Source organism: Oreochromis niloticus, linkage group LG23, assembly GCF_001858045.2.
Source record: "Oreochromis niloticus isolate F11D_XX linkage group LG23, O_niloticus_UMD_NMBU, whole genome shotgun sequence".
In the NCBI taxonomy this organism is placed as follows: Eukaryota; Metazoa; Chordata; class Actinopteri; order Cichliformes; family Cichlidae; genus Oreochromis; species Oreochromis niloticus.
In genome coordinates this window covers 26,210,703-26,237,857 of record NC_031986.2, presented here as the reverse complement: position 1 = coordinate 26,237,857, position 27,155 = coordinate 26,210,703, and the positions used below count along the sequence as shown (strand labels likewise).

Genomic DNA, 27,155 nt, shown 5'->3' with positions numbered 1-27,155 from the left:
AGAGGTAGATTAATAAACTTGTGGTTCCTTCCACTATTTCCCAGATAAAGGCCAAAAGGTCTCCTTAGTCTGCAGCTGGATGGACTAAAACTCCAACATCTGGGAATGCAGCTGAAGATCAGAGCCTGACAGAGGTGGAGAAGCTCCTCACAAACCTGCATCGCAAGCTGCAGTCCAAGATGATGGGAGTTAAAATCTGTTGGCAGGATGAGGGACCCATTGCAGATGCTCTGTTATTTAGACTCAGATTTGGTGTTTCAGATTGTGTGGCTATTCCTGCCTTAGAGGCTAACTGTTTTGGGTGAGAAGACAAGATTTTGGTTGTTTAATTTCCCCGATTTAGTTATCTCCATTCTTTATAATTTAACTAAGTAGAGCACAATTGCTGAAAAGTGCCACAAGGTGGAGCCCCGTTCCTTGCTGTGCTCAACTAGAGTTATAGCACAATACAAAACAGATGATTTTTTGTATAAATATGAAAAACTGAACTTTCCAAGAAGACTGTTGGAGGACTGTAAAATGAAGGCGAAAAGGAGTTCAGACAGCTGAAAACTTTAAAAACTTGTTTGGGTTGATCTTGTTATACCACATAATAATACCACATACAGATAGACAAACAAAGAGGTTTGTAGTTTGGTGTATATTTCAGATTAAGGACAAAGGCTGGAACAATTTTTGTACATGTAAACAGAGTCAGTGACACAAATTGATTAAACACTTTGTTTCACAGCAGAGTAAACATTAAAGTGCTCCAGTCGACCTCGGGGTCTGCAGGGTTCACCGGGTCACGTTTAAGATCACCAAAATAACACTTTAACATCTTTTTAAGTCAAAATCATGAAAAGAAAAATGGCCTTGTATTATCCTATTGGTGTAAGCACGTCCCACCAGTGTGAAACTAACAGATTAGTGATGTAGTAACGTAACGTGTCACTGTACAATAAAACAGTCATTCATTATTTTTACTACCAACAGCAACTGAAGCAACGGACCCTGGACTTACTCCACTAACAGGACAGCGTATTCAGCTTTACTGCTCATCAGTAAAGCATGCGGTGATGCAGCTGTGAACTGAGTGGCAAATATTTGAATTTTCTTTGTAAAACGTTAGAAAAATCTGACGTTTTTTGACCAACAGCTGGAAACTGAGTGAAATTTAGTTTCAATACAAAATGAGAGACCAGAAAATTTACTTTATCGATACTGAATTTGAATGAATCAAGTTTTTACCTGCAATGTTAAAAATTTACTATGTTCCATACATTTTATATTTACCTTTTCAACCATTAAAAAAAAAATTTATCCTTTAATATTTATTTATACATTACTGACATTTTTGCTAACTTAGTCGAGATTTAAGAGTGAAAATTTACTTTTATATTTCATGTCATTCACAAAATATGAAAAATAAATATGTCATGTAAAATATTTATTATGCTCATTGTTATTAATTAGTATTTATTTATTTTTTATTATTTCAACTGTTTTGACTAAATTTATGCAATAAATCTTTTTTAGTCTAGTATAAAAAATTAACAACTTTATTCTTTATTTTTAAAGTTTCTATAAATCTTGAGTATGATTATCTAATTACTGTTTTTTAATAATTAATTAATACTTTTATGAAATAATACTTATGTGTTTTCAACTTTAATTGATTTTTGACCTGGTGTATTCAGGTAAGCAGTCGATTGTGTTGTCATTTACATTTTTCATACATTGGAAGATTTTTTTCCATTTATAGTAAAATAAAAATGTTTGAATGTAAGAAAAACGTAAATGAAAGCATGTCAATAAAAACACATCAGTAAAATATGTTTTAAGTGTTAAAAAAATACAAATAAAATATTCATAAACATTCAAAATAAAGTTTCTTTGATTCGTGAATTAATGATCAAACTCGCTTCATCAGCTGAAGTTGCAGAACTGCTTTCTGTTGTTTCCAGCTGTTAGTTTTGCCTGTAAATCAGATCCACATTGATCACCAGCTCCCACCTCAAACTGCATCACCACAAGTCGACTCAGACTCAGGAATCTGCGATCGATTCACTCACTGCAGGAATGAACGCATGAAACTCGTACAACGCGCACAGTTCTGATTTAAGCACATCCTCAGGGTTCCTCGGCCACCTGCACTGCCGCCACCTCGCCGTCGGCAGTCCGGTGTGTGAGCAGGTGTCTGTTCAGGTGAGTTTTGCGGGTGTAGCTCTTGGTGCAGAAGGTGCAGGCATAGGGACGGATGTTGCTGTGGGACAACATGTGTTTCTTCAGGTCAAACTTCCTCCGTAAACATTTCCCGCACTCCGGACACGAGAACGGCTTCTCTCCTGGAAAACAGACCAAGAGGTGGTCGGATTCAGAACTGGCACAAAAGCATCTGGAGTTACGACAGCATATCTTTGTGTACCGTGATCATGTGACCAGCTTCCTGTCTTACCTGTGTGTATCCTCCGGTGTTCAGTCAGGTGACAGGAAATGGAGAAGGCCTTCCCGCAGTCCTGGCAGACATAGGGCCGCTCGCCCGTGTGCGTCCTCATGTGTTTCTGGAGGTCACCACCGGACGGCCAGCCTTTACCGCACACCGTGCACACGTACGGCCGCTCCCCGGTGTGCCGCCGCACGTGCACGTTGAGGCCGGCGAGTGCGGTGAAGTCTTTGGAGCAGTAGGGGCAGCGGTAGGGCCGCTCCCCAGTGTGTGTCCTCAGGTGGCCCTCCAGGCCGTCGCGGGTCTTGAAGCGCTTGCCGCACTGTGAGCACAGGAAGCGGCTCTCAGCGGTGTGGGTCGCCCGGTGGGACTGCAGGCCGGTGAGCGAGCCGTATGTCTTGCTGCACAGGTCGCACTGGTACGAGCGGAAGGTGTGTGTGCGCTGGTGGATACGAAGCTGGGTCACCCCTGGAGACACAAACATTTAAACACATGTTTAACTTCCTCTGGGAACAGGAGACTCACATCATGGATGTGTGTCAGTATGGATCAGGATCTCGAAGAAATGTTTTCATCACCTTTGTTTAATCTGCGCGGCACAGGAATAAGAAACAAGGACTGGATGCAGGACTAATAAGGTGTACCTAATAAAATGACAGTGCGTGTAAATGCTATTTTGTTCATTAAGTTTGTGTTGTTTCCTTTTTGCGTAAAAATCAGATTTGCATCGAGAGTTGCCACCACACTGGATTTAATGAAACCCTTTCTTAAATCCTGCAGCTGCTTTTACAATGTGAATTATGATCTGAAAATATTTTCCTTTCCCAAGATGAGCTCTACAAATTCTCTATAGGCTCTGTTCACGTGTTTGTTTTACAGCAGCTGGCAGCAAAGTGCTAATGACCAAAACACTGACGACTCGCTGTGTAATACCTTTTTGAGACGGTCTTCATGTTTTTTCCGTAGCACACAGTGGTTACCAGGGGGAGGGAGGCTGTATAGCGTCATGCATCGAAAACAGCGCGCAAGTTAACAGTACATGGTTAACAATCATGTGACTGCAAAACCTGAGCAGGTCTGAGGAAAAGTAAAAAAATAAAAAGTATAGCACTCAATTATTTCGAGCGCTATACATTATGTTGCTTCAGGGTTAATGGGATGAAACATAATTATTCTTTCTTGGAAAATAAATTTTCAGTTGATGACGGTTGTTGATGAGCAAGCTTTTCGTTTTTTAACATTGTGTTGTAGTTCTGAAATGGAAAATAATTATAAAGGAAAATAATGAAAGCAACAGACTCTTGACTGTTTTAGAGCAGCAGCTCAACAGCAATGTTTTGTTCCACCGTCATCCTTTTTCCCAGAAACATCTTTAACAGAGGGCTGACTCAGATGAACTTGATGTAAACCTGCTGTTTGCTGCTCACTGAGTGAGTCAAACACACACAGCCGCCTCGCTGAGCTTTCAAATCCAGATCTGCTGCTAAGAGGTCAATGAGCCCATGGAAAGTGCTCTGAGTTAGTGGGGTTCACTGGTTTCAGTGGTCTACCTGAGAAGGTCTGGTCACAGAAGCGGCAGTTGTAGCGGAGCTTTGCCCCCTCCACCGAGTGCGTCTGCAGGTGTCGCAGCAGCCGCGTCTGTGAGCTGAATGTCTGATCACACATTGTGCAGGTGAGGTCGGGCAGCCGGTGCTGCAGCCGATGGGCGTCCCTCTCCTTGGCCGACTCGAACACCTTGTTACACCGGCTGCAGGTGAAGCCTCCCTTGTCCAGGTGTGTCTGCTTGTGATTGGTCAGGCTGGATAGATGGTGGAACTCCTTGTCGCACTGGACGCAGTGGTAGATGGGGCGTGCCCGGTGTGTGCGCTGGTGCGACAGCAGCTCGGCTTTGGTCTTGAACATGGCGTTGCACTGGAAGCAGGACAGAGACCTGACAGGACGGGGAGGGGGGCTGTTCTGAGGGAGGCGGGGCTCTTTGTCAGCACCGCCAGGTTGAGTCTGTTCGAGCACGGATGTCGTTAAGGCCAAACCGCAGGACCTGTTGGTGCGCAGGTGTCGGATCACCTGCAGACAGTCAGACAAACATCTAAGGGAGTGTGGTATATATATGTATTTTTAATCTAAAATAAATAAATGTATTTCAATTTTTATGTGTGGTCTCATTGATTTATTTTAAGATACTTTTTTTGTTCAAACAGACAAAAAAGTGACCATATAATTACTGGCATGCCACACTGAGACACTGACACACTACCTGTGAGCGGTAGATGAAACATTTGCCACACTGAGGACACTTGTGAGCCACACGCTGGGAATTGTGGGAAATGCTGTGCAGAGCATTAGCTGTGACCTCTGAGCAGGAGAGATCTGATTGAAGAAAGACAGGAAGCTTTAATGACTTGGTTCAGTTTCTATAGCTTTGTCACAATTCTTAGGCCGCATACTTTGAAGGACCCGGCCTTCGCAGTCTACGTGGGCCGGGTCCTGTGAAATAGGACGGTCTAGCCTTCAGATTTGTGTCACCAGCTTTCTGCGCGGGGTCTAGAAACAATGTGCCGGAGTCCACTGTTCTCACCGGCTCTAGTGAGCCTTGACCTCCCGGTCAGCTATCGAGCTGGTGGGTAACAGACATCTCAGAAAACGTCAGAGCACTTTTGCAAATATGTGATGTCTCAATAAACCAAGCAAATATTTGAAGTTTACACGGGTACATTCTCACCTGAAAATATCTTAAGTTTATTTTGTGACCCAGAAAGAGTCATATTAAAACTAAGTAGCTGCCGCCATTGTTGGAAACGGGAATTGGCTAGGCCGCGCTATGAATTCTGGGATAGGTTGGGCCACAAATGATACACCCAACCCATCTTTCAAGTCTGGCTGTGATTTAAACAGCCTACAAATGCGGCCGCTGAAGGATGTGGCCTAGGAATTGGGACACAGCTTATATCTACGTGTGTGTGTGTGTGTGTGTGTGTGTTACCTGTGTCTTCTGATTGGTTGATAATGTCTCCACATGAGTCCCTCAACCTGTCAGGCAAAAGCTGGTTATATTTTGGCTCTGAGGACTCTGAGGGATCCAGGATTATTTAAAAAACAAACAAACAAAAAAAGGTCTCACCTGTCCACCTCCACAACCACAGGTGTGACTGCACATTCATTGCCAACTGCTGCCGAGCTCTCATTGGACGCCTCCAGCTCTGAACCAATCACAGTCTCCTCGATCTCTTCCTGCTCGTCCTCTGTTATCACCACCACCTCCACCTTCACCAGCTCCACGTCCAGCTGCAAGGGGCTACTAACCTCAGGTAGCACATCTGATTGGATCTCCGTTTCAGGTGGAGGAGGGTTGGGATTGATCAATTTAGTGAAAAGGGGGTGGGACCACACAGACAGGAGGGTCTCCTCTGTATCACAACCCACTAAGAAATTAAAAAAACAAAACAAAAAAACATTAAAGATCAGCCAAACTGAGTCTGATTCTCATTTAATTTGATTAGTTCTTGATTACTTACTTACCTGTCGCCAGTGCCTGTCCCTGTAAACAGCTCTGATTGGTCAGCAGCTCCCTCAGATCATCCTTGTCTGCCTTCTGCAGACAGTCCTCCAGCCCAGAGGGGGCAGCATCGAACCAGGAGGCAGCCTGAGATGGATGAATGGCCACATAAATGAAAATGAAATACAGCAGAATTACTGGATTGACTCAAGGTTTTACTGATCACCTGTTTGAAGTTGGGAACAGGAAAGAGCTGCTCGATCCTGGACAGGAAGTCAGATATGAGGGACTGGAGGGCGGAGTCAAACCTCTGGTCAAACACCTCCTGGAAGACAAGCACAGAGAGAGGTGAATGATGGACGGATTGAATAATGGAGCTTTGTGTGAAGCTGATAATTCAAGGTGGCAGCTCTGACCTGTAGGAGGCGTTGAGAATTGTCTGGACTCTTTGTCAATTTGTCGGTGAGCGTCAACAAAGCAGACCAGCATTCGCTTACATCTTCATCCAGCTGCTGAGAGAACAGATGAGAAACAAAAAGAAACTTTTATTTTCAGCAATAACTGAGGACATCAGCCAATAGTTACTATTATTTTTCTAGTTATTATTTTATGAGTGGTCCTATCATTAATGATGCTAGTTTTTATAAGTCTCCAAGCATTTTTCTGCTGAACAATTTTTCTAATAATAATTTTTCTGCTTATTTCTTGTCATTTTCTAAGGCTTGTTTCCATTGTTGATTCTAGCTGTTAATTCTTGGCCAAATGAGCACAGGAAGAAACCATTAAATATTTTTTCCTAAAATAATGTCTCGGTATATGGTATGCATTACCATAGGTTTTCTTATGGTAATGCTAATACAGTCGTGTGAGAAAATTAGGACACACTATGAAAGCCTGTATATTTTAAAATATATTTGGACATATGGATATTTAATATCAATTTTAATGATACTGAGGGATCCAAATAATATAACTAAACAATTAAAAATAAGAAAAGCCTTTTTAAAACTTTATGTGAAATGTAATTTAAAAAACAATTTCTGGTGTAGAATAAATTAGGACACCCCACCTGTTATCCCGCTTAAAATGGTTAAAAATCACACACAGGTGTATCACGTCAGGTGCACATGATCAGTACATCTTTACCCATCATTTTAAAGGGGCCTTGCCTATTTAAAACCTCAGATTTAGTTTGGTGGTCTCCTGACTGTTGAAGTGTTGAAGTGAGCGCCATGGTGAGATCTAAGAGCTGTCTGATGCCCTCAGAAAGAAAATTGTTTCTGTTTATGAGTCTGGTAAGGGATTCAAAAAGATCTCAAAAGAATTTGACATCAGCCATTCCACCATCTGGAAAACTGTTTACAAGTAGAGGACATTCAAAACAACTGCCACCATGCCCAGGTCTGGCTGTCCAAGCATATTCACCCGCAGAGCAGACGCTAAAAAAAACTCATCAAAAATCCTAAAATGTCATCATAGGAACTACAGCAGGCTCTGGCTACTGTCATTGTGAAAGTGCATGACTCTACTATCAGAAAGAGACTACACAAGTTTGAGTTTCATGGGAAGTGTGCAAGGAGGAAACCTTTGCTCTCTTAGAGAAACATTAAGGCCAGACTGAAGTTTGCCAGAGCAAATGTAGACAAAGACCATGACTTCTGGAATAATGTTCTTTGGACAGATGGGTCTAAAACTGAATTATTTAGACACCAGAACAGTAGACATGTTCGGCATAAACCAAATACAGCCTTCCAAGAAAAGAACCTCATACCAACTGTGAAGCATGGAGGTGGCAGTATTGTAGTTTGGGGATGCTTTGCTGCAGCAGCACCTGGCCAGCTCACCATCATAGAATCCATCATGAATTCTGTGTATCAGAGGGTGCTTGAAGAACATGTGAAACCATCTGTAAAAAAACATTAAGGCTGAAGTGGAACTGGACACTGCAACATGACGTTGCACGTCACGTGAGGTGACTTAAAACAGACTGTATATGCCACAAAACCCTCAAACATCTCACAGCTGAAAGAATTCTGCATTGAGGAGTGAACCAAACTTGCTTCTGATCGATGTCAGAGACCGGTAAAAGGCTACAAAAGGCATCTCACTGAAGTTATATCAGCCAAAGGGGGCAACACTAGTTATTAGGGGGTAGGGTGTCCTAACTTTGTCCTCCATTAAAATACACATTTTTGTTCATATTTGTTTTTATGTGTAATTTTTTGTTGTTGTTGTTGTTTAATTGCAACTAAGTCACTTTCTTTTCCAGTAATACATGAAAACATGATTGGACAATGATATGTGAACATTTCTTAATAAAGAGCAGATTATTTAATGGGGTGTCCTAATTTTCTCACATGACTGCATGAAAGGCAGCAGAAGTTCAACTGATAATGGAGAACAACGACATGGTTAATGTCATGAAGACCAATTGTACAATCGAAGTTTAGATATGGACGGCTGAAAGCACGAAAACATCTTAGCAATTCATTTAAAGAAGGAAATATTGAAATGTGCTGCATTAATGATTCACTGCTTTTTAACATATTAAAAAAATTCATTAGTTTAAATTGTTTGTAATTTAAATAAATATTCCAATTAATGTTTAAAAAATGTAAAATGAATACTGATATGAGGCATTTTCAGTTATTTAAAATATATATTTAAATATATTTTAGTGCACTGATAAAGGTGCAGGATGTTCCATCTTAAATATTTGTTATAAAATATTATATTGTTAATTAGAATTTTTTATTTTTTTTTTAAAAGCCAAAATAAAACACACAGGGCTGGTGTTGGTTTCCAACATTTATCAGATTGATTACACCATTAATCAATAAAGAGCTGGGGTGCAGTGAAGTGACACAGATCATGTGAGCCTGTCCAGTAATCTCCCTGCTCTCTCTCCTGGGCTTCAGTACCTGGATTAACAGGCTTCAGGCCAGAGCAGCACAGAGAGCAAAGAGCTGCTTTTGGTACTAAATGAGATAATTTCAAGTCATTATTTTTTTTGAGAAAGGTCCCAATTTAGTGCTGCCCAAACATTTAACAAGCTGAAGAGCTGTAGACACACACTCACTATTAACCTGGTTTTCTTTTGCTTTTGTCATGAAATAAAGGATTTAATCAATTATTTCCAGTGAAGTGACTTTTCATGTTGAATCCTTTACTGAAATCACAGGAAACAGTTTGAATAAAAATAATTTTTAGACACAGTCGTAGTCTGAATTACTTGTGGTCTCACCGTTGCCTCAGAGTGGATCCTGTCTAGGTGGGAATGGATGGCAGCTGATTTTGGTTCTGACAACGTGACCTAAAGAAAAAAAAAAACACAACAACAAAAACCAACATAATCTGACATGTCCCTTCAATGTTAAAAAGGTAAAGTAACACACTCTATTTTGTTTAAAGTTTACATTTTAACATTTAGTGATATACCTAACTATAAAATAACTCAAATGAAATTCAAATGAACCAAGAACAGAACCCTGAGGAACACCATGGAGAAAAAAACCCCCCTATTTATTACATTTACATTGCTTATTTAACACTTGTGCATGAACTTTCCTGAGTTCCTGTAACTGTTTCGTCCTCTAAACACTGTGGAAACTAGTGTAGAAATGTTTAGCTTATTTTAGAGTTTAGACATGTAGGAATGTTTAGTTTGTTTTAGAGTTTAGAAATGTGTTAAGATAGAATGTAGAATTATGGTAGAGACACTGACACTGCCCTGGATATAAATAAAGGCCTGACTGTGTCATGAACTTAGGAGTAGATCTTAGGAGACCCTCCCCAGTTGAACTGTGAAAGTAAGACAAAGAGGAGTTAATGCTGAGTGGAAATTCCCCAAAGGATACCTGTGTGGGGGTCTCAACATGTAACTTGATAACTGTGGTCTGGAAGGGAGATGGTTTTTATGGCCCCTAGGAAGAGACACACACCCACAGTGTTTTAACTGATATACTCACACATCCACATGCACACTCACTCACGTGCACTCACATAGACACGTGGGTACGCGCACACACAGGCACTCACGTGCTCGTGCATACACACACAGACATACAGAGTTTCCAGCACACCATGGGGGATTTATGATGGGGTCGCCTCTATAAAGCTGGCTGGAACTAACAAAGGGGTGAAGATTGTTTCAGAGGGACACCGGCCTCGTCTTCCCTTCTAGAAGTGCATGCTTAAATGAAGATGAATAAAGATGAATAAAGATTTTGTAAAAATAACTACTGAAGTTCCGGTGCCATTTCTGGATCCCTCGACGAATAAAAGAACCGGGGTAAAACTGATTTCGCAACACTAGGAACTATCAATGTTAATATAAAACCATTTTGGGGACTTTGGGGGTTTTCTACTACAGACCAGGCACTCTGCAGCACAAGAGGAACCTTTAAGTAAAGTCTAGCTAGTATGCAACCATCTTGATAAAGACTTCCGACACTTATTTCATCACTTGTTCAGAAGCTTTATTTATTTTAATATTGAAGGTCACTTGGAGATGAAAACTGCATCAGTATCTTTGTTGCTATTACACTAATACCCAGGTACACAGAGTATACGCTCCTCTCTCAGATGTTGTACAGCATGCATGACATATACATCATATACATCAGATGTGGTCCTATTTTAGTTTCTTTGACATGGTAACCTTCAATCTTTCCAGTTATTTTAGAGAAGGAGAGGCACATTTCTCTACATCTGTAATGTAACTTCTTTTGAAGAAATGTGTGGTCATGCCGTACAGATTTAATTAACGCTTAAAGTTGTTATTCCTTATCCAGCCAACATAATGTGTTAAAAACAGGTGGGAAAAGGGAACTATTGGATAGTTCATGAAACCTTCAAATTCAGGTGTTACATTCTCTCCTTGCAAAACACCAACCTTTGCCCTCAGAGCCAGCAGCAGCAGACACCTCTGTCTGTCCGTCAGCAGTTGCGGGACGGCCTCAGTCACCAGGGAAACAAAGTCCTCCAGCATCCCATAATGCTTCACCATTTCGTGCCGTGCGACCTGCCACATCGCCGCTGTTAGCAGGCGGAGAGGCGGGACGAGGAGACGCAGAGAGGAGAGGGGGCGGAGGGAAGCTGCCGGAGAGGACAGGTTGACATGTCAGAGCAGGAAGCATCACTTATCTGGGTCAGTGTCAGGAGCTGCTGCACGCACACCAACCAGGACTCTGTTATTCTTACTTAATGCAACTGTAACAATATGTAGGAAACTCAGAATGTAACAGACTTTAGTTTGTCAGGGCAGGTAAATTAGATATGTGCCCATATAAAATTTAAAAAAGGCTCATTAAGGTGTGCCACTTTGGCCACACCCTAATCATATTGATAATTATTACAATTTATAAACAGACAAACTGTTATCAGTAAACAAATGAGGTGAAAATATTTCAGGAAGTTTAAGATCTTCTGATTAAACCAGAGAATTCCGAAGTTTGAAAAATGTAACTTGGGAGTTTGCCTGGCAAAAGAAGCTACCAAACTCTGTTAAAAAAAAAATCTCAGTATTTTAAAAGTCAATGCTTATGATCGACTGAATGCATTTAATAAAACTGCACTAAATACATCTAAATAATTACAATATATAGTTTTAAATCGGCACAGTTTGATATAATATAGCTTTACTTAGACCTTGGAGTGTCATGTTTACCTTTAGTCCCATTAGTGATCGTTAAATGTCAATCAGATTGGTGTGTTGGTGAATTACAGCTTATTCTACTATTGTGAATGCACTGTTGGCAATATAGGGATTAGTGACTTACATGACAGCCAAACTGCTGCTAATTAACAGTTTAAATACCGTTAAAATACAAGCAGCCATCTGCACAGTCTATCAGTGATATATACGACTTTTATCATAAGCAATCCAAGCTTGATGCGTTACAAATACGCCGAATTAAAGTGTAGCTACAATCGACTTATTATCAGCTGTTAGAGGCTAATCAATAAAGATTAACCTTTCAAAAACTAAGAACATATTTAAAAAGCAAAATCTTTGCATAGAGTTTGGTTAGTATGGGTGCATGCGCACAAGTTGGTGCTAGTTGGCTATCGCTCGGTAATTAACAAAAGAGACAAAAATCCTGATTTATTTTTAAAGAGCACCAGAATAACCGATAAGAGAACAGACTAGTAAGCACATACCCATTCCGCGTGCAAACCCACTCACTGTAAGCCCAATTTTTTCCAAAATGTTAGCTACAGAGGCTAACGGTTAACTGTTTACACTACAGCTACTGACGGCTCCGCCCCCTTTATACCGGAACCTTTTTTGAAGAGCCAAAGAAACACATCCGGTGCACGCGTGCGTAGCAGTGGGGTTTATTTTCGTCCGTGATCCAGGTGAGTGGAACAGGTGTGGCTTAAAGGTCATTATTTGTGCTTAAGAATAGAGTTTATCCTCGTTTTACCTCCTCAGCAGGTTCACTCCTGAACAAGTTGAGAAACTTTACTTATTTAATATGATTGTATTTAATTCTATAGTAAAAAGAGTTAGAGAGCAAAAATCATGATTAGGACAAAATTGTATCAATTAACTAAAATCCAAAATCTGATATTGATAATTACCTTAAAGAAAATTTTTTAACAATTAAAAAAATTCATTAGTTTAAATTGTTTGTAATTTAAATAAATATTACAATTAATGTTTGAAAAAATCTAAAATGAATACTGATATGAGGCATTTTCAGTTATTTAAAATATATATTTAAATACATTTTAGTGCACTGATAAAGGTGCAGGATGTTCCATCTTAAATATTTGTTATAAAATATTATATTGTTAATTAGATTTTTTTAAAGCCAAAATAAAACACACAGGGCTGGTGCTGGTTTCCAACATTTATCAGATTGATTACACCACTAATCAATAAAGAGCTGGGGTGCAGTGAAGTGACACAGATCCTGTAAGCCTGTCCAGTAATCTCCCTGCTCTCTCTCCTGGGCTTCAGTACCTGGATTAACAGGCTTCAGGCCAGAGCAGCACAGAGAGCAAAGAGACACTCGAAATACAGAAAACACAAACAATACCAGCAGTGAATGTGGAAGAGCTGGAGGCCGGACTTTGTGTGGACTTCGGATGGATCTGCGGGGGGTGGAGAGAGGTCGACAGTCAGGCCTGTTCCTTGGAGGCTCCTCGGCTCCTGCTGGCCTCCTCTATGGCCGTCTGGCTGCCAAATGCTGGAAATGAGCCTCTGTGTTTCTTGTTTCTTCATTTAAATAATTTATTGTAGCTTTCAACCAAGACTTAAGAACATATTTTTGCTTTAAGTCGACCCAGCATTATTTTAAGCCAGCCTGGCATGCGTGGTTATAATCTACCATAACCTGGCTGTAGCTTCATTGAGCCAGCTTTCACATGGTCACAGCTTGTAAGTGTGCTTGTAGATTTTTCATGATTTACACCACAGTTTTATCAGGAAACAGTCTGTTTGTTGCTGCTGTAGCGTTCTGCACCACAAGGGTAAACATACATATCCTCGTAATGGATCCTGACAGAGAAGAAGCTGAAGTATTTTCGGACCCCGAGGACCCATTTGCTCTAACAGCAGAGGATAAGGAACAGGAGGAGGATGAGGAGGACGAGGATGATGATGAGGAAGATGCCAGGATCTTCAATGCTTGGATGCAGCGGTACCGGGGAGGGGAACAGCAGAGTAAAGTAGGAGAGGAAGAAGTTGAAGATGACGAGTCAGAGGGAGGAAGACTTAAAAGCAGAAGCAGCCCGGAGCTTCCGGCCGCGGTAAAGTCAGGCCGCCGAGCATCACTGCCATGTCCGGTAAGAACACCAGTAACTGTACAACTCCAGACCAACTGTAAAGTGCAGTAGTGTGTTGTCAAAGGGAGGGGTAGTCGTTAATGCTTGCCTTCTTTGATATGCTGAGCCATAATTAAGATTCAAATGTTGTTGTGGACAAGTGGTCAATCACAGGAACTTAAGCAGAAGAAGTTCTTCAAATGCTCAAAAATTGGAAACATTCCTTAGTGATACAGTCCTAAGCTCAAGAGCAGCTAGTAATAGGTTGTTTGTTGAGATTTTGTTCATTTTGTCAAGTGCTGTCTTCAAGGTCAAGAAACAGTTCATCTCCTCTATCATTCGGGAAGAGTCATTCAGTCTAGAGGGTGATGGCCATCTGGCTGTGTGGATACTCGTGGTCTAATTGGGATACAGTGGTCAGTCGCTCCTTTTAACTTGTGCATGACCTGCTTCCCGTCTTGCCATGATGGGGAAGGTAATGAGAATTGAATTCATGCATTACAATATCTTGTCCACAGTTCTTGGAGCCAAAGATTTTTTGATGCAGTCTTTAGTCTTGCTTTCAAAGATAAGATATAGTGCTCAGGCTACCAGAAGAAGTTCAGGCTGAAAACTGGTGTGGGCATCTGATGCAAATTCCTGCTGAATTGTGCTGCTGGTGGCAGTCCCAGAGCACACTGAGTAAGAGCAATTTGGGATGATATCTGGCAAACATTCCTTAAGCCTTAGCTTCCCAGCTGAGGTCTATTTTTTGATGTATTCAGACTGTATCCAGAATCCAGAGCTAGAGCTACTAGCAGAGTACCTGGCAGGAACCTAATAATTAATCTAATTTGCCTCCAACTTGAACAAATCCTTAGTCTGCTACCAGAAAAACCCAACAGACAAGCATGGAGACCTTTCATGTCCATCCCACAAGGTAAACACAGCCATTAACTTTTCTGCACCACTATATAATTTACCCTGAAAAATACAACAATCACATATCACCAGAAAAATAACTGGAAGAGAGCATCATAGGACTCTGGAATTGAAAATGTGCCGGGCTTGCTCTTTTGAAGTAGATTCCAGTGGATGGCAACCGATTATGCATTAAGAATGTCTGCCCTTTAACCAGTGTGGTAATTTAACTGTGGTTACATTTGCTGTGCTTTTTTTGGGTTAATGTCACAAACAACTTATAGAAATTTGTAATCCAGTGCAAGATAACCCTACTCATGTTGTTGGAATATCGTGAAACGTGTCTCTTGATGTATCATCATGTATCTCAATAATTTTGAGAGAGATAAATTTTGCCAGTAATCAAAGTGACTTCATCCTTCTCTTGGAGGGACCGTGAGTTCACAATAATGTGTTGTAATGGGTTCACAACACAAGACTGTGACTATTCATAATAAAGGATGAACATATCCAATGTGACATCAAACATTGTTTTGTACTGTCTGGTGATGAGACTTCAAGCTAAGTGTTTTCATTGTCCCCCACCTTGTGTTTGGAAGTTAGACGTGACCTCAAGGCCATGGTTCTCAGTCAGAAAAGGATGGAGTGCCAACTATGGATTGGAAGTGAGTTGCTGCCCAAAGTGAAGGAGTTTATATCAGGGTTTGTTTACAAGTCAGGGAAGAGAGGAGCACGTGATTGACAGTCAGATTGGTGCAGTGTCTGCAGTGAGGTGACACTGTATTTGTCTGTTGCAGTTAAAAAAGAGTTAAAAGAATCAGATCTCACATAGAAGCAGAAGATATGAGTTCCCTCTGATGTCTGTGATCTCCCTTTGAGACAGGGGATCAGAGCAGAGCTGCTACTCCTGCACACTGAAAGAAGCCAGTTGAGGTAGTTTGGGCATCTAGTTATGATACATCCTGGATGCCTCATAGGTGAGGTGATTCAGGTATTTGCAACTAGAAGAAAGAACTAGGACAAGTTGGAGATGGTCTGTCTTCAAGTTGTCTTGGATTCACCTTGGTCCCCCCTCAGAGGTGCTGGAGGAGGTGGCTAGCGAGTAGGAGACTGATGGATATCTTGTTTCAAGACTTTATCATCTAGCTCTTTCCTTTTCTCATAGCATTGTAGTGAGGGATGATCAGGAGCAAATGGTGCCTGTTTTAATGCAGTTACCATTAAAAACCAGTTGTATCAGTTTATATCAGTCATACTTTCAGTCGTCAGGGTGTTCACAGCTCATGATCTCTGTCATCCATAAACCAATGTCTTATTTACTGTTTTCTAACCTTCAGCCTTGCAGTTTGGTTATAAGGGAAGTAAAGACTCCCAGAGGTGCTAATGAAGCTTTTAGGTACATGTTCTTGTTTGTTTTTTGTTAATGGGATAACTGGGTCAGTGAGTCTTTTGTTTGTTCAAGACTTTTTTTAACTGCAGAAAAAAATTAGAAACAAAGAAATAAAACTGTGAGAAAGAAGGAAGACAAATATTTACAGAGAGTAATGAGTTAAATGTTTATTATAAGCAGTCCACTGACATTTCAGTTTTTTAAATCATCCTTCAGTTTTGTATAGTGAGTATTGACTTTAATGTGTACTTTTTCACTTTATTAGTCATATTTTTCTTCTTACTTTGCTTTATGATCTTATATACTATATTTGCAGTTCGTATTCAGCATTTTGTGCCTGTAAATTACTTTGAATTGCATTTAGCGTTTATGCTCTCTGCATGAAGTTTGATTGATTAATTCATTGATCTTCTGTCTTCAGTCCACTCTGTCGGCCATGCAGCTGTCTCGTCTCCACTCGTCCACTCAGGCTCCGGTGACGGCGAGGGTTTTGTTGCGTCGCTCTTCCTCCCGCCGCCTTCTTCCATCACCTATGGAGGCCGCTGTGCCCACCTCAGAGCGCAGGCAATCTCTCATACCCACAATCCCCGAGGTTGTGCCATCTGAGAGGCGGGGACAGTTCAGAAGACGTAATGTCATGTCGCTGGTGTGTAGACGCACTTCCCGATTTATATAAGACAAAATTAAATTGTGTTTTTAGGCTCTTTGTGACTTTAATTGTTTGTGTGTTCCAGAGTGATGCTTATAGTGTGTGTCTGATCTGTCATAATGACTTAAATAACGGCGCTGGTGGCACCAGAGAGCTACAGTGCACACACACCTTCCACAAAGAGGTAACACATACCAGCAACAACATCAACACATAAACCTTTTCTTGGGTTAAAAGTTGGGCAACCATAGACGGGTCACAAGTAAACTCAGCACAGACAGATGGACCCTGGAGGGTTATAGAGGTCCAATGAAGCCCCTGTCTAAGTTGGATGAAGAGGTCAAGTAGATGACTGCAGACACTCATACAATGACAGAGTCACTAAAATAGGTTTAAAACAAGCTTAGTTTCCCCCTTTTTAAAATTTTGTAAGAAATGAAAGACATGTTAGTCCAGTCTTCCTCTGAGACGTTTTAGGCCATTCATTAGTGAGAAAAAGATGCAACCACTATAAAAACATCTTTTTGACTCAATGGTCTTGTTCCTCTACATGCTGGTGCTCCAGGACTCCATGATGGTAACGTACTCTCTTATGCCTTCTCTTTCCTCAGTGTATCGAGGAGTGGTTGTGGAGGAAACAGTGCTGTCCAACATGTCACGTTCAGGTGTCCATGCCACAGCCATCTTACTGGAGCTCCAGCAGGGTCATAATCCCCTAACATCACCAGGAAAAACGTCAATTAAACTGGACTTTATTGGATAACCGCTTTATTAAAGCCCAGTGAATTTATCATTGTCTTTCAGAATATTATCAGAAGAGGAGCGTGACTTTTGACGCAAAACGTTATTCAATAGATTAAAAGACAAAAAGATTAACACTCAGTATTTATATAAGGAAACATCCTGTCTTTTATTTGTCTCCATTTTGAGCCACACTGGTTTCAACAACCAGGTTATCCTGAGAATAAGGGAGTGTATTCCCTGTTTTAACACCCATATCATCTCAGTGTGATACAAATAAGTCATAGTGGATTAGAAACATATAGTAAAGGACCAACGCTGAAGCTGGAGAACAACCAAAATAACCTCATGTATGTTTTTTTTTCCTTTTTGTCTTCTTTTTATGGTAACTTTAACAGTATTTTAATGACTTTAAAATAAAATGTAATTGTGTCCGAGGAGAAAAATATGGTGCAGACATAACAAATTCCCAGTCTTAGAAAAAGTTTGGGGTTTTTTACTTCTAAAACTAATTATAGTTTCTTCTGCTAGTCTGTTATTCTCTATTTTTATTTGTTTTTTTCTTGTTCTATATTTTATCATTTCATTTGTCTTTTGGTGTGAATATTCCTATATTTTATTTGCAGATAATCACTCAGTTATCAATTTATATCAATTTTAAACGAGCTCTACCAATAAATGAACTGAAGGGAACAACGCCTCCTTTGTGTGCGTTGTGGCCAGGGGCGGTACTGCAGGCGGAAGTGCTGCACCTGTTGATGTGCTCTTCTCTTCGGTGAAACTTCACCGCCCCAAAACACCTGAAACTTCCAGCACTTGGGAAGCTTCTGGAAATTTTAGAAGCGTTTTATCGCCTTTACTGAAGAACAAAAGGAGTTCATGGATAAATTGAAGAAGGTTTTGAGCGGGCAGGATGATGGGAACGCAGATGGGAGCGGCATACTGGAGGTGATGTTGTTTTTAGCTGGTTAGCTGGTTTCGCTAAATTAACCTGTTAAAACGGACGTAGTGCCAGAATCTGCAGATATAACTCAGCCAGGTGTGAACTCACAGACTTCAAAATGGTACTTTTAGATCCAGTGTGACTTGGACCTCCAAGGGAAAACATTATGTGTGATGTTCATCCAGAGTAAACCTTCGTAAAAGCGCTTTTAGAAAGTAACACGCTGCAGAACATGGCTGAGAAGTGAACCGATTTTAATTTTACTTCAGTGTCCCGGTTACTCTCTCATAGATATCATTACATGGATGATATATAACGAAGAGGAACCTATAGGGTTTAATTCGGCATACGTGGTGTTATAAGATAAAAACAAATGTTCATGTAAAGTATAGTTAATTCAGGCGAAACTGCTTCTTCTTGTTGTTTAACCTCTGCACAAATCCTAAAACTGCACTAGAAGGAAGGTAATAAAGTTAATTTTGATAGTTAGTTAATAACGTTGACAGTTGCAACTTAAGGAACTTAAGGAAGTCAACTTCCACATTTGAAATACTAAGAGGCTCGCAAATGTGCATTTCGGGGCGGGATTGTGTTTTTATTATCATCAAACTGACATCTGTTGGATAGACTACCACTGCTGTCATGAACCAGGGCTGTCACACTCATTTTAACTGATAGCCCACATAAGCTCAAATATATACAACAGACCTCCCTCATTAAAGAGTATATGGAAGTGTCTGCTCACGCTCACATGAACCATAACCAGGATTTAAAAAGTCTCTAACCTTAAATTGGAGTAAAACACCTGTCACTTCATCCACCTGACGGCCTGAGAATTAAAACAGCTCAGTTTTCCACACTCATTGAGTCTATTATCAGTATATGCAGCTGTTTAAAGTGTCACATTTTCCCACACCCTCCGCACTTAATCATCTTTTAAATTAATAGTTGAAAGGATTAATGAAGAGTCACTTTCCCTTTTCAGACTCAGCAAAGGTGGAAAAACTGAGATTTTAAACCCGGGTACTAAAGGTGGGAATCAACAGGAATCCTGCGATACGATATTATTGCAATTTTTTAAGATTTGTGATTCACTGAATGATTAAGTAACAGGTAAAATTTGTCTGTTTTATCCAATAAGTCAATGTTATTTTACCTCAGTTGTTTTTTTAGGTTTTTTTGGCTGCTGAATGAGACTGAGATATGAAGCATACAGACACTGTCATGAAAGGCTGACGTAAATGCTGGAATAAGAGTATTCAGCAGTTAACTGTGATGAATCTTCAAAAATCACAAAATCACATATAACTCTTAGAGCTGTGCTCCTTTTTGTGTTTTGAACTTTCCAAACATTTCCATCAAGCATCGCCACAAAATGAACAAAAGTGCTTTTTATTGAAAAACTTGAGTAATGAATGAGCATCCAGTGGGTTGAATTGGACACTTTGGTGCTGTGTTAGACACGCCTGTACTAAACAAATGCTAAGACCATTTAAATTTGGTTAACTGAAGAAGAGTAAATGTTAATTGAACAATATTTCTCAGACATTACACTTTAATGTCACAATAGTAACAGCTGTTAATGGTCTTCATTCACTTTAAAGCTTTTAGTTACTTGCCTTTGACACAAAGAAAATAACTTAAAGACTCTGAATGTCAATATACGATCTTCATTTTAAACCCCTTTACTACTATAGTCACTCCCAAAAAATAAACATCAATAACAAACATTTAGTCTGTGAGATCATCGGGATGTTAATGACGACAAATTCTGTGCAGAGAGCCAATCAGGCATCGACGCTGTCCTGGGGGACACGGGTGAAGGGTTTCCTGATCTGCTTCATTTTAGGAGTTGTATGCTCCATCCTGGTGAGTAAATGATGCGTTGACTGTTTCTGTGACAAAAAAGATTTGCTGTGGTGACTTCCTGTTTTTCTCTGATCAGGGTACCTGCTTGTTGTGGGTCCCTGGCTTTGGTCTCGCTGTGTTTGCTGTCCTCTACAGTCTGGGAAACATCTGCGCTCTGTCCAGGTAATAAGCAGACCTAACCTGATACTACATTACCCATCATCACTGAGGGCCCGTATTGACTTCAGTGTTTTTATGAAGGGAAACGTCGTCCTCTAGTGGTAGAAATCAGAGCTTTGACTGACGAAATCTTTTTCTTTTTCAGCACCATGTTCCTGATGGGTCCGTGCCGGCAGCTGAAGACCATGTGGGCTAAAGAGCGAGTGCTCGCCACCATCATCATGCTGGTGAGAACAAATAGCTTTTCATTATTGTCTGTAAGTTTCTCAGTCATCCAGGTCAAGGTAATCTAAGGAGCTTGAAAAGAAAGCTACTGGACTCACTTAAGCTTCATGAAGGTTTCACCTCTCAGCCAAGAAGTTTCTTCAGCTCTTGGATGAAAGTTGAGACATCTTCACAAAGCTTAAAGAAGTCCAGATTTTCATAATTTTGTCCTCATGTTGATTTAATTAGAGGAATTTCTCAAATACACAGTGATGGAAGAAACTGAACACACAAACAGCAGGGGTCCAGCTAGGATTGTCACGATGGTAGGATTTCAAGCCTGATACTGATTCTTGGAAAAATACCTGATTGTTGGGGTTATGGATGAACTGGTCCCCAGTCAGTGCTGAGGTTGTGGGAAATTGGCAGATTCTTGTCCCTGACCAGTTGATCTGTAATTTATTACAACTATAGAGTCCAGTCTAGTTTTCGTTCAGGAGTATTTTAGAACACAATGAAATCAATCAACAAAACCAATCAAAAATAGAGAAATAATATTGAAAATAAACACCATTAAAACAATGATAAATAAAAACCTGACCAAACAGTGTGACTAATGTGACAGATAAGATAAGTGGTAGAGGGCATGTAAAAACAGATTTCCTATTAAAAAGAAGCCTCTCTGTATAACTTTTACATTTCAGTCATTTTTTTATCCACATTTGCATTTACCTTATTTATGTGTCTCTAAGGTTTCTAGTGGGTCTGTAGTGTAGTGGTTTACATATACAGTTAGAATCTGGGAGCAGCTTAAAGTAGCTTTCATCTGTTTTTTGTTTTTGTTTTTTTGCATTTGTTATGCATTGGCAAATTTAACTGTGGATGAAATCTAGTTTAAAGTGTCTAATCTCTGTATCCAGGTTAGGGCTGAAGATGAAGTTACAGCTGAAGATGATGAAGATCAATTCAATCTTTTAATCACGGAGTGAATCATTTTCTATATGTCAATGTTAATAAAGCTGATTTCTCTCATAATTTGTCCAAACATGCTCCAAAAACTGAATTTACAGGAATTTACAGGAAAAGCCACGTGACGTCCTGATGAATGACAGGTATCTGAAACTCACCTGTAAGCTCCACCTGAGTGAAACTGTCTCTCTCTGCAGGTGTGTCTGGTGCTGACGCTCTGTGCTGCGTTCTGGGTGAGAAACAAACTGCGATGAAACGTTTGGATGCAGCGAGTTGTGTTGTGTTGTTTTTGTGTTTGATTCGTGTTGTTGTGTCGCTGCAGTGGAAGAACAACGGCCTCGCTCTGCTCTTCTGTATCCTGCAGTTTCTGGCCTTCACCTGGTAGAAAACACGCACGCACACACACACACACACACACACACACACACACACACACACGTTACTGTTTGTAACCTCTCTGACTGCTGCTGCTGTTTCCCACAGGTATGGCCTCTCATACATCCCATTCGCCAGGTAAGACAAACACACCTGATCTCACTAGTGTACGTTTCCTCGGGAGATAAAAACGTGATGGCGACGGGCGGTTTGGTTTTAGTCTCGCTTGTTCGAAGGGATAAAAAAAGTATTAACCTTTAAAGTGAATAACTTGTCATACATACATGTGTGCTGCTGTGAAATTTCTGATTGTAGAAATGTTTCCTAGCAAGTTTTTTACAGTAGCTGACCTTTCTGCGGAAAGATCTTTGATACATAGACGCTTTGTTTACGTGATAGGCTTTGATTTGACTGTAATTTCCCATCATAAGCACTAGGTTGGTTAAAAGAAAGCTTTTAATTTAACTTTCTGCTCTTACTGAGCACTCAAAGCACCGGACACTTATATGTTGATAATAGCCATGATAATATTTCAGGTTCAGATTACTTTGTTTGTGCCTGCACATAAACTTTGTCTGCAGTAGGTGAGTCATCCATTTTCAAACAACAGATAAGCATAACATAATGAAGAAGAATGAATAATAAATAATCCACACTCTATCACAAAGTGTATAAAAGCTGTAATTTGTTCCTCTGATTCATGGCTACTGGAACAAAGTTGTTTTTATGCCGTGTTGCTCTGAACTTTATAAACCTTCTGAAACTCTCTGTACGAAGTCGTACAGTGAAGTAGAATTAGTGAAACGAGAGAATTGCGATGCAAACTCAAAATGGAGACCATTCCCCTTAAAAGTAAAAGTTGCAATTAAGACATTTGGAAAAGTACAACTTTTGCTTTGAAACTGAAGATGTAGATAGCTCATTTTCAATCTTTCATTTGCACTGGCGCTGGCATGGGAAGTAGAGCTACCACTTGGAAGGTTGGTAGTTTGATTTCTGGCTGCTCCAGTCTGCATGCCAAAGGATCCTTGGGCAAGATACTGTGTATGAGTGTGTGTCTGAATGGGTAATTTATACAAGTTGTATAAGATGATTTGAATGCTCAAGCAGAGTAGAAAAGCGATTTATAAGAACCAGTCCATTTACCATGCAAGTTATGGGCAATTGCAGGAATATGCTGGCAATCAGAGCAACCACATTGAGGTTTTTAATGCCAGGAATGTCTGCATGTCAGACATTTTTCACTGACTGGTCTTCAAGCCTGCTTGGCTGAGGCCTTAGTTTAAAAGCTCAAGACCTGCACACAATATTTCTATTCATGTCAAATTATTCTAAAAAATATCTGATTAAAATATGTTGCTGAAGTCAAACACGAACCCCTTTTTCCTCCAACTGTTAGAAAGTTAAGTTCTGTCACAGAGGCAGGATATTACTCTTGTATGTGGTGTATAAGCAAACTGCATGGTGTCAAACATATGTTCAGTTTGCCTGAAAATCAGACTTCACCAGTTTTTCAAGGAATTTTGTAAGTGCCGGTTCATGAGATTTGTTTTTTCTCATGGAGCAAAAGACCTTTTCCATAAAGTTCTGATCAACGTTAAAATCCTGATCCAGGGTGAAGCAAGGTTGTTTGCAACCATTTGGTTCTGTATGTCAGGTTCATATTTCTGTTTCAGCATTTAAAATTTCAGTTTTCATGCTCGCTATTAAGTAAATGCAGGTCATATTTATGTGCAGCCTGTACCCTGTTTAAAAACAATGTTTCCTTTCTGTATACTCGACTTAACAGTGGTAATTACCCATGGTTTTTTTTTTTTTTTTGTTTGTTAAGGTAGATTTAAACCCACTTGCAATTATCATGTCTCTAACAAAATGCAGCATGGGGCAAATTGAATTAGCAAGGTTAATCCAAACCATTTCTACAAGCCTCTTTAATGCTTTCCTCCCCTGTACCCTTAAAGATGCATTTTGACATGTCAGTATATCTCAAAGATGCGGTTTGATAACTATTCTGGCTTTTTCCAAACACTGCAGTTGCATAGATAGTTAAGCTTGTCTATGCATCACTAATCTCTGATGCACACACAGTCATTTTGTTTTGTAAGCAGGGCTGAAATGCGGGGTTATGGAAGAAACTACTTAGTTCAGAAAAGTGCATCGAAGGTTAATTACTCCTATTCAGCCTTTTTAACCATAAGCCTGGTGGTGGGCCATTTTACATAAATAAGTAGTTGTAAGTAGAAACACAGCAAAATAAGATTTGTAGTCATCTGTAATTTGATCTACAAGGAAGCATGTGTGGAGGGGAAAAAAAGTAGTGTCCCCAGGATAGAGCTTTGTGGAACTCCAGATTTGTTTTAACAGCCAGTACCATTCATGTTAGATCATGTTACCATTTCTGTTATAGATAAAAGAAACACTACAGCTATGACTAACACTAATGGAGTCATAAAGTATTCCTGTGTGAAACTCATTCACTCTGTCATTATAGCTGCTGACAGAACCTGATCATTTAAGCACTGAAGCAAAATAAAGTGGGGGTTTTTCTGGACTTTTTTTCAGCGTAGTTTTGTTCATTTGTATTTATCTGCAATGCTTTTATGTGTAATTTTTTTTTCTCCTTCTTTCATTTTCAGAGATGCCATCATAAAATTATTCTCACTATGCATCTAGGAAGCCCCGCCCTGTTCTCCCACCCCTCTGAGTCACTACCTGTCTGACCAATCAGGACACTTAATGGTGGTAGTGGTGCGTTTATGTTAGGCTTTTGTTAACAGTTTATAGTGCAGCTGGAGAGTTCACAGTGCCTGAATTTCTTTAATTGGTTTCTGTTTATTTTCAGCAGTAAAGAAACAGTTTATTACAGCATCTAATGCAGCCTTATACAGATATAAGTGTTCACTCACTGAACGAACATTATTCTCAGAATGAACACATTAACCCTTTAAAGCATTAATTAAAGAATTAATATTTTCATTAGAAATTACAAACTAATTTAGAAGTAAACAAATTATCAGAACAGGTTTCTATTATCACTTGAACTATTCTCTTAAGTGAATAATTATCAAACTGTTTTGGTAGAGCTGGACGTCTGGGTTTGAGATCAAAATATGACAGTTTCACTTTGTTTTGCAAATTAGTCAACAGAAATCAATGATTTTAATCATCAGTAAAATATTTGAGTAAATCTTTTTTAAGCTAAAATATGAGAAAAATCACCTAAACATGATTAAACTGTGTAAACTTTATTAATCTTTGCTTTTGGGGGGATATTATGTAGATAATCATATTACTAATAATTCAAACAATCAAAACAGGCAGTAAACCCCTTATAAATATTTTATTCTAATATAGAGTAAAGGACGTATGCCAAATGTCTACTGCAGAGGCCAGGTTTTGAGCCTGACCTGCTCTCCTGACAATAAAGACTAGAAGACAAAAATAAATGTTTATTTAAAAAATAAAAACTCAAGAAGAAACACTCAGTATTTTCTTACATGAGTTTAAAATTTAGTGAAGCAGCTGCATTAGTATGTGAGATAAACCAGGTCCCATGTGTTTCTCTTCTCATTTTAATATTGATTTGAGGTGTTACTGATGTTCGCATCTTCCTGTTTTGTTTTTTTGTTTTTTGTCCTAAAATTTCAATTTTCCTGAAGTTGTTATCACAGCACTTTCCAACTCAATATCTGTGGCAAGAAGTCATTACATACATTTGAACAAATTAACATTTCAGGTGCAGTATGGTTTTGTTGATTCAGCTCATCTGTTTCCCATCTTAAGTTTTCCATTCACAAAAAGACCATTGCAAGATATTTAGTTTGAATTTCTACTGGCAAGTCTCCAGGGGGCGATGCAGATTTGATTTTAAAATTTTTTTGGGCTTCAGTTGCAAGAAACAAACAAACTCTGGCCCGTGGAAGCTCGTTTCCATAACTGCAAAAAAACCCCAAAACTCACAGGCAGCTCTAAGTTATTATTTCAAAATCTAGAGTTGAGCTGAAATTTTGACTTGCAATTAATTTTCAATTCATTAATAATTTCTTTTTCAGTGGTGAAAACAAGCTTCCATAGTGGCCACGACTGTGTTCAGGAGCATCAAATGTTAGGTACTCGTTGCTGTGTTTCCAGCACAGCTGCACATAAACAGATCAGCGTTCTGTCGCCACACAGTGTGTGCTCACTTTTTCTTTAGATCATTTTACTTTTTAAATGGACGTTTTGCCTAAAAGTCAAAGTGTTTTCTTCTTTACTGTAATTTGTATGTTTTATTTTTTGCGGGATTACATGATTTTAATACCAAATCTTGGTCATAGAGTTTCATGTGTTAGAACAAACTTTTTCTCAGGTGAAAGAAAAACATAATCTTTTTTGTTTCGTCTCACTTTGAACTTGGTTATCTGCTTCTTTTTAAATTGGTTTGCACATTTTTCCTCATCCAAGAGTCAATGTTTTCATATTTATCCTCTAGACTTTATTTAAGGAGCTGCTTTCTTCGTCCACGCTTTCATTCATTTGAGTCATTCCCAGATTCAAATCTGGACCCGGAGTTTGCAAATATTTAACTGAAACAGTCTATAAACAGCAGTCCAACATTTCATTTTATTTCAGTGTGGACGAGGAAACAGTGCTTTCATTGAAAAAGAGTTAAAATGACTTAAAACTAATCTCCATTAAGTTTTTCCAGATGTGTTTTAGTTTCATTGAGATTTGGAACGGCTGTTTTTGGGTTTATCCACCCTTCAGAATTTAGTTTTCCTCATTTGCGTTGCCTTACAGACGGTCATTTAGTCCTTTTAACCACACTACAAAGCTATGACTGGAATTTAGATGCTGGAGGCTGCTTTAAAAACTGGTCATGGATTTCATGGTCCTCTCCTGCTTTTCTTTATTTTCTGTTCCATGACAGCGTCAGACCCTCATAATAAATATGGCTGAAGTTTCAAATAATGACATAGACCTATGTAAAAGTAAAGACTTTGACAGCTATGAATACTTTGTTCTCTAATAATACAGCTCTGGATGTTTCCTCTTCAGGTTTAGTTTGAACTGAATCATGCAGATCTACTTAAGTAGAGTGCCCGATTAAATATAGGAATAGAGCAGAACAGGTCACCTTTATTTAACTTGCATTTTCAGTTTTAAAGGTTGTGAGGTTAAAATATTTTTAGCCGAAATGTTTTAGTGCAACTTTAACTCTTTAAATATATGTAAACTGTATTTGTGTTTTGTCTGTCTGCAGTGTAAAACTGTGAAATTGTTACT

The 27,155-nt window shown here is 39.5% G+C and overlaps 2 protein-coding genes across 13 annotated transcripts; one reads left to right on the top strand and one right to left on the bottom strand.

The window, feature by feature from the left end:
* Nucleotides 1-559: 559 nt before the first annotated feature.
* LOC102081024 (zinc finger protein 271) lies at nucleotides 560-12,208 on the bottom strand. 2 transcript variants are annotated; one of them, XM_005462666.4, is made up of 12 exons: nucleotides 12,081-12,208; nucleotides 10,813-11,015; nucleotides 9,163-9,231; nucleotides 6,335-6,430; nucleotides 6,145-6,243; nucleotides 5,942-6,065; nucleotides 5,544-5,844; nucleotides 5,406-5,452; nucleotides 4,680-4,792; nucleotides 3,976-4,489; nucleotides 2,438-2,893; nucleotides 560-2,327 (listed from the first exon to the last, which is right to left on the bottom strand). In XM_005462666.4, exons 1-12 carry the CDS (start codon nucleotides 12,082-12,084, stop codon nucleotides 2,113-2,115), a joined length of 2,241 nt encoding a protein of 746 aa, XP_005462723.1. In that variant the 5' UTR covers nucleotides 12,085-12,208; the 3' UTR covers nucleotides 560-2,112. The 2 variants fall into 2 exon arrangements, with proteins under 2 accessions (XP_005462723.1, XP_005462724.1); XM_005462667.4 differs by having other exon boundaries at nucleotides 6,335-6,427.
* sft2d2b (SFT2 domain containing 2b) lies at nucleotides 12,196-26,865 on the top strand. 11 transcript variants are annotated; one of them, XM_019365377.2, is made up of 12 exons: nucleotides 12,204-12,278; nucleotides 12,886-13,712; nucleotides 16,403-16,627; nucleotides 16,716-16,814; nucleotides 17,242-18,319; nucleotides 20,094-20,183; nucleotides 20,260-20,345; nucleotides 20,488-20,569; nucleotides 21,713-21,748; nucleotides 21,838-21,896; nucleotides 21,999-22,028; nucleotides 24,527-26,819. In XM_019365377.2, the coding sequence occupies exons 5-12, from the start codon at nucleotides 18,251-18,253 to the stop codon at nucleotides 24,561-24,563; spliced, it is 489 nt and encodes a 162-aa protein (XP_019220922.1). In that variant the 5' UTR covers nucleotides 12,204-12,278; nucleotides 12,886-13,712; nucleotides 16,403-16,627; nucleotides 16,716-16,814; nucleotides 17,242-18,250; the 3' UTR covers nucleotides 24,564-26,819. The 11 variants fall into 11 exon arrangements, with proteins under 11 accessions (XP_003457820.1, XP_019220922.1, XP_019220918.1 ...); XM_003457772.5 differs by lacking the exon at nucleotides 12,886-13,712 and having other exon boundaries at nucleotides 12,196-12,278; XM_019365379.2 differs by lacking the exons at nucleotides 12,204-12,278; nucleotides 12,886-13,712 and adding an exon at nucleotides 15,196-15,256 and having other exon boundaries at nucleotides 24,527-26,865.
* The last annotated feature ends 290 nt before the right edge of the window (nucleotides 26,866-27,155 follow it).

Bases quoted from the DNA above. Each gene is read 5' to 3' on its own strand.
- LOC102081024 (XM_005462666.4), bottom strand. The intron at 9,232-10,812 runs GTTGGTGTTTTG...TTTTTTCTTTAG, and splicing joins TGCTGGCTCTGAGGGCAAAG to GTCACGTTGTCAGAACCAAA. The intron at 6,431-9,162 runs GTGAGACCACAA...CTGTTCTCTCAG, and splicing joins GGATCCACTCTGAGGCAACG to CAGCTGGATGAAGATGTAAG.
- sft2d2b (XM_013265769.3), top strand. From the start codon at position 13,293: ATGGTCACAGCTTGTAAGTGTGCTTGTAGATTTTTCATGATTTACACC. The intron at 16,628-16,715 runs GTGTGTAGACGC...TGTGTGTTCCAG, and splicing joins GACGTAATGTCATGTCGCTG to AGTGATGCTTATAGTGTGTG. The intron at 16,815-17,241 runs GTAACACATACC...CTCTTTCCTCAG, and splicing joins CACACACCTTCCACAAAGAG to TGTATCGAGGAGTGGTTGTG.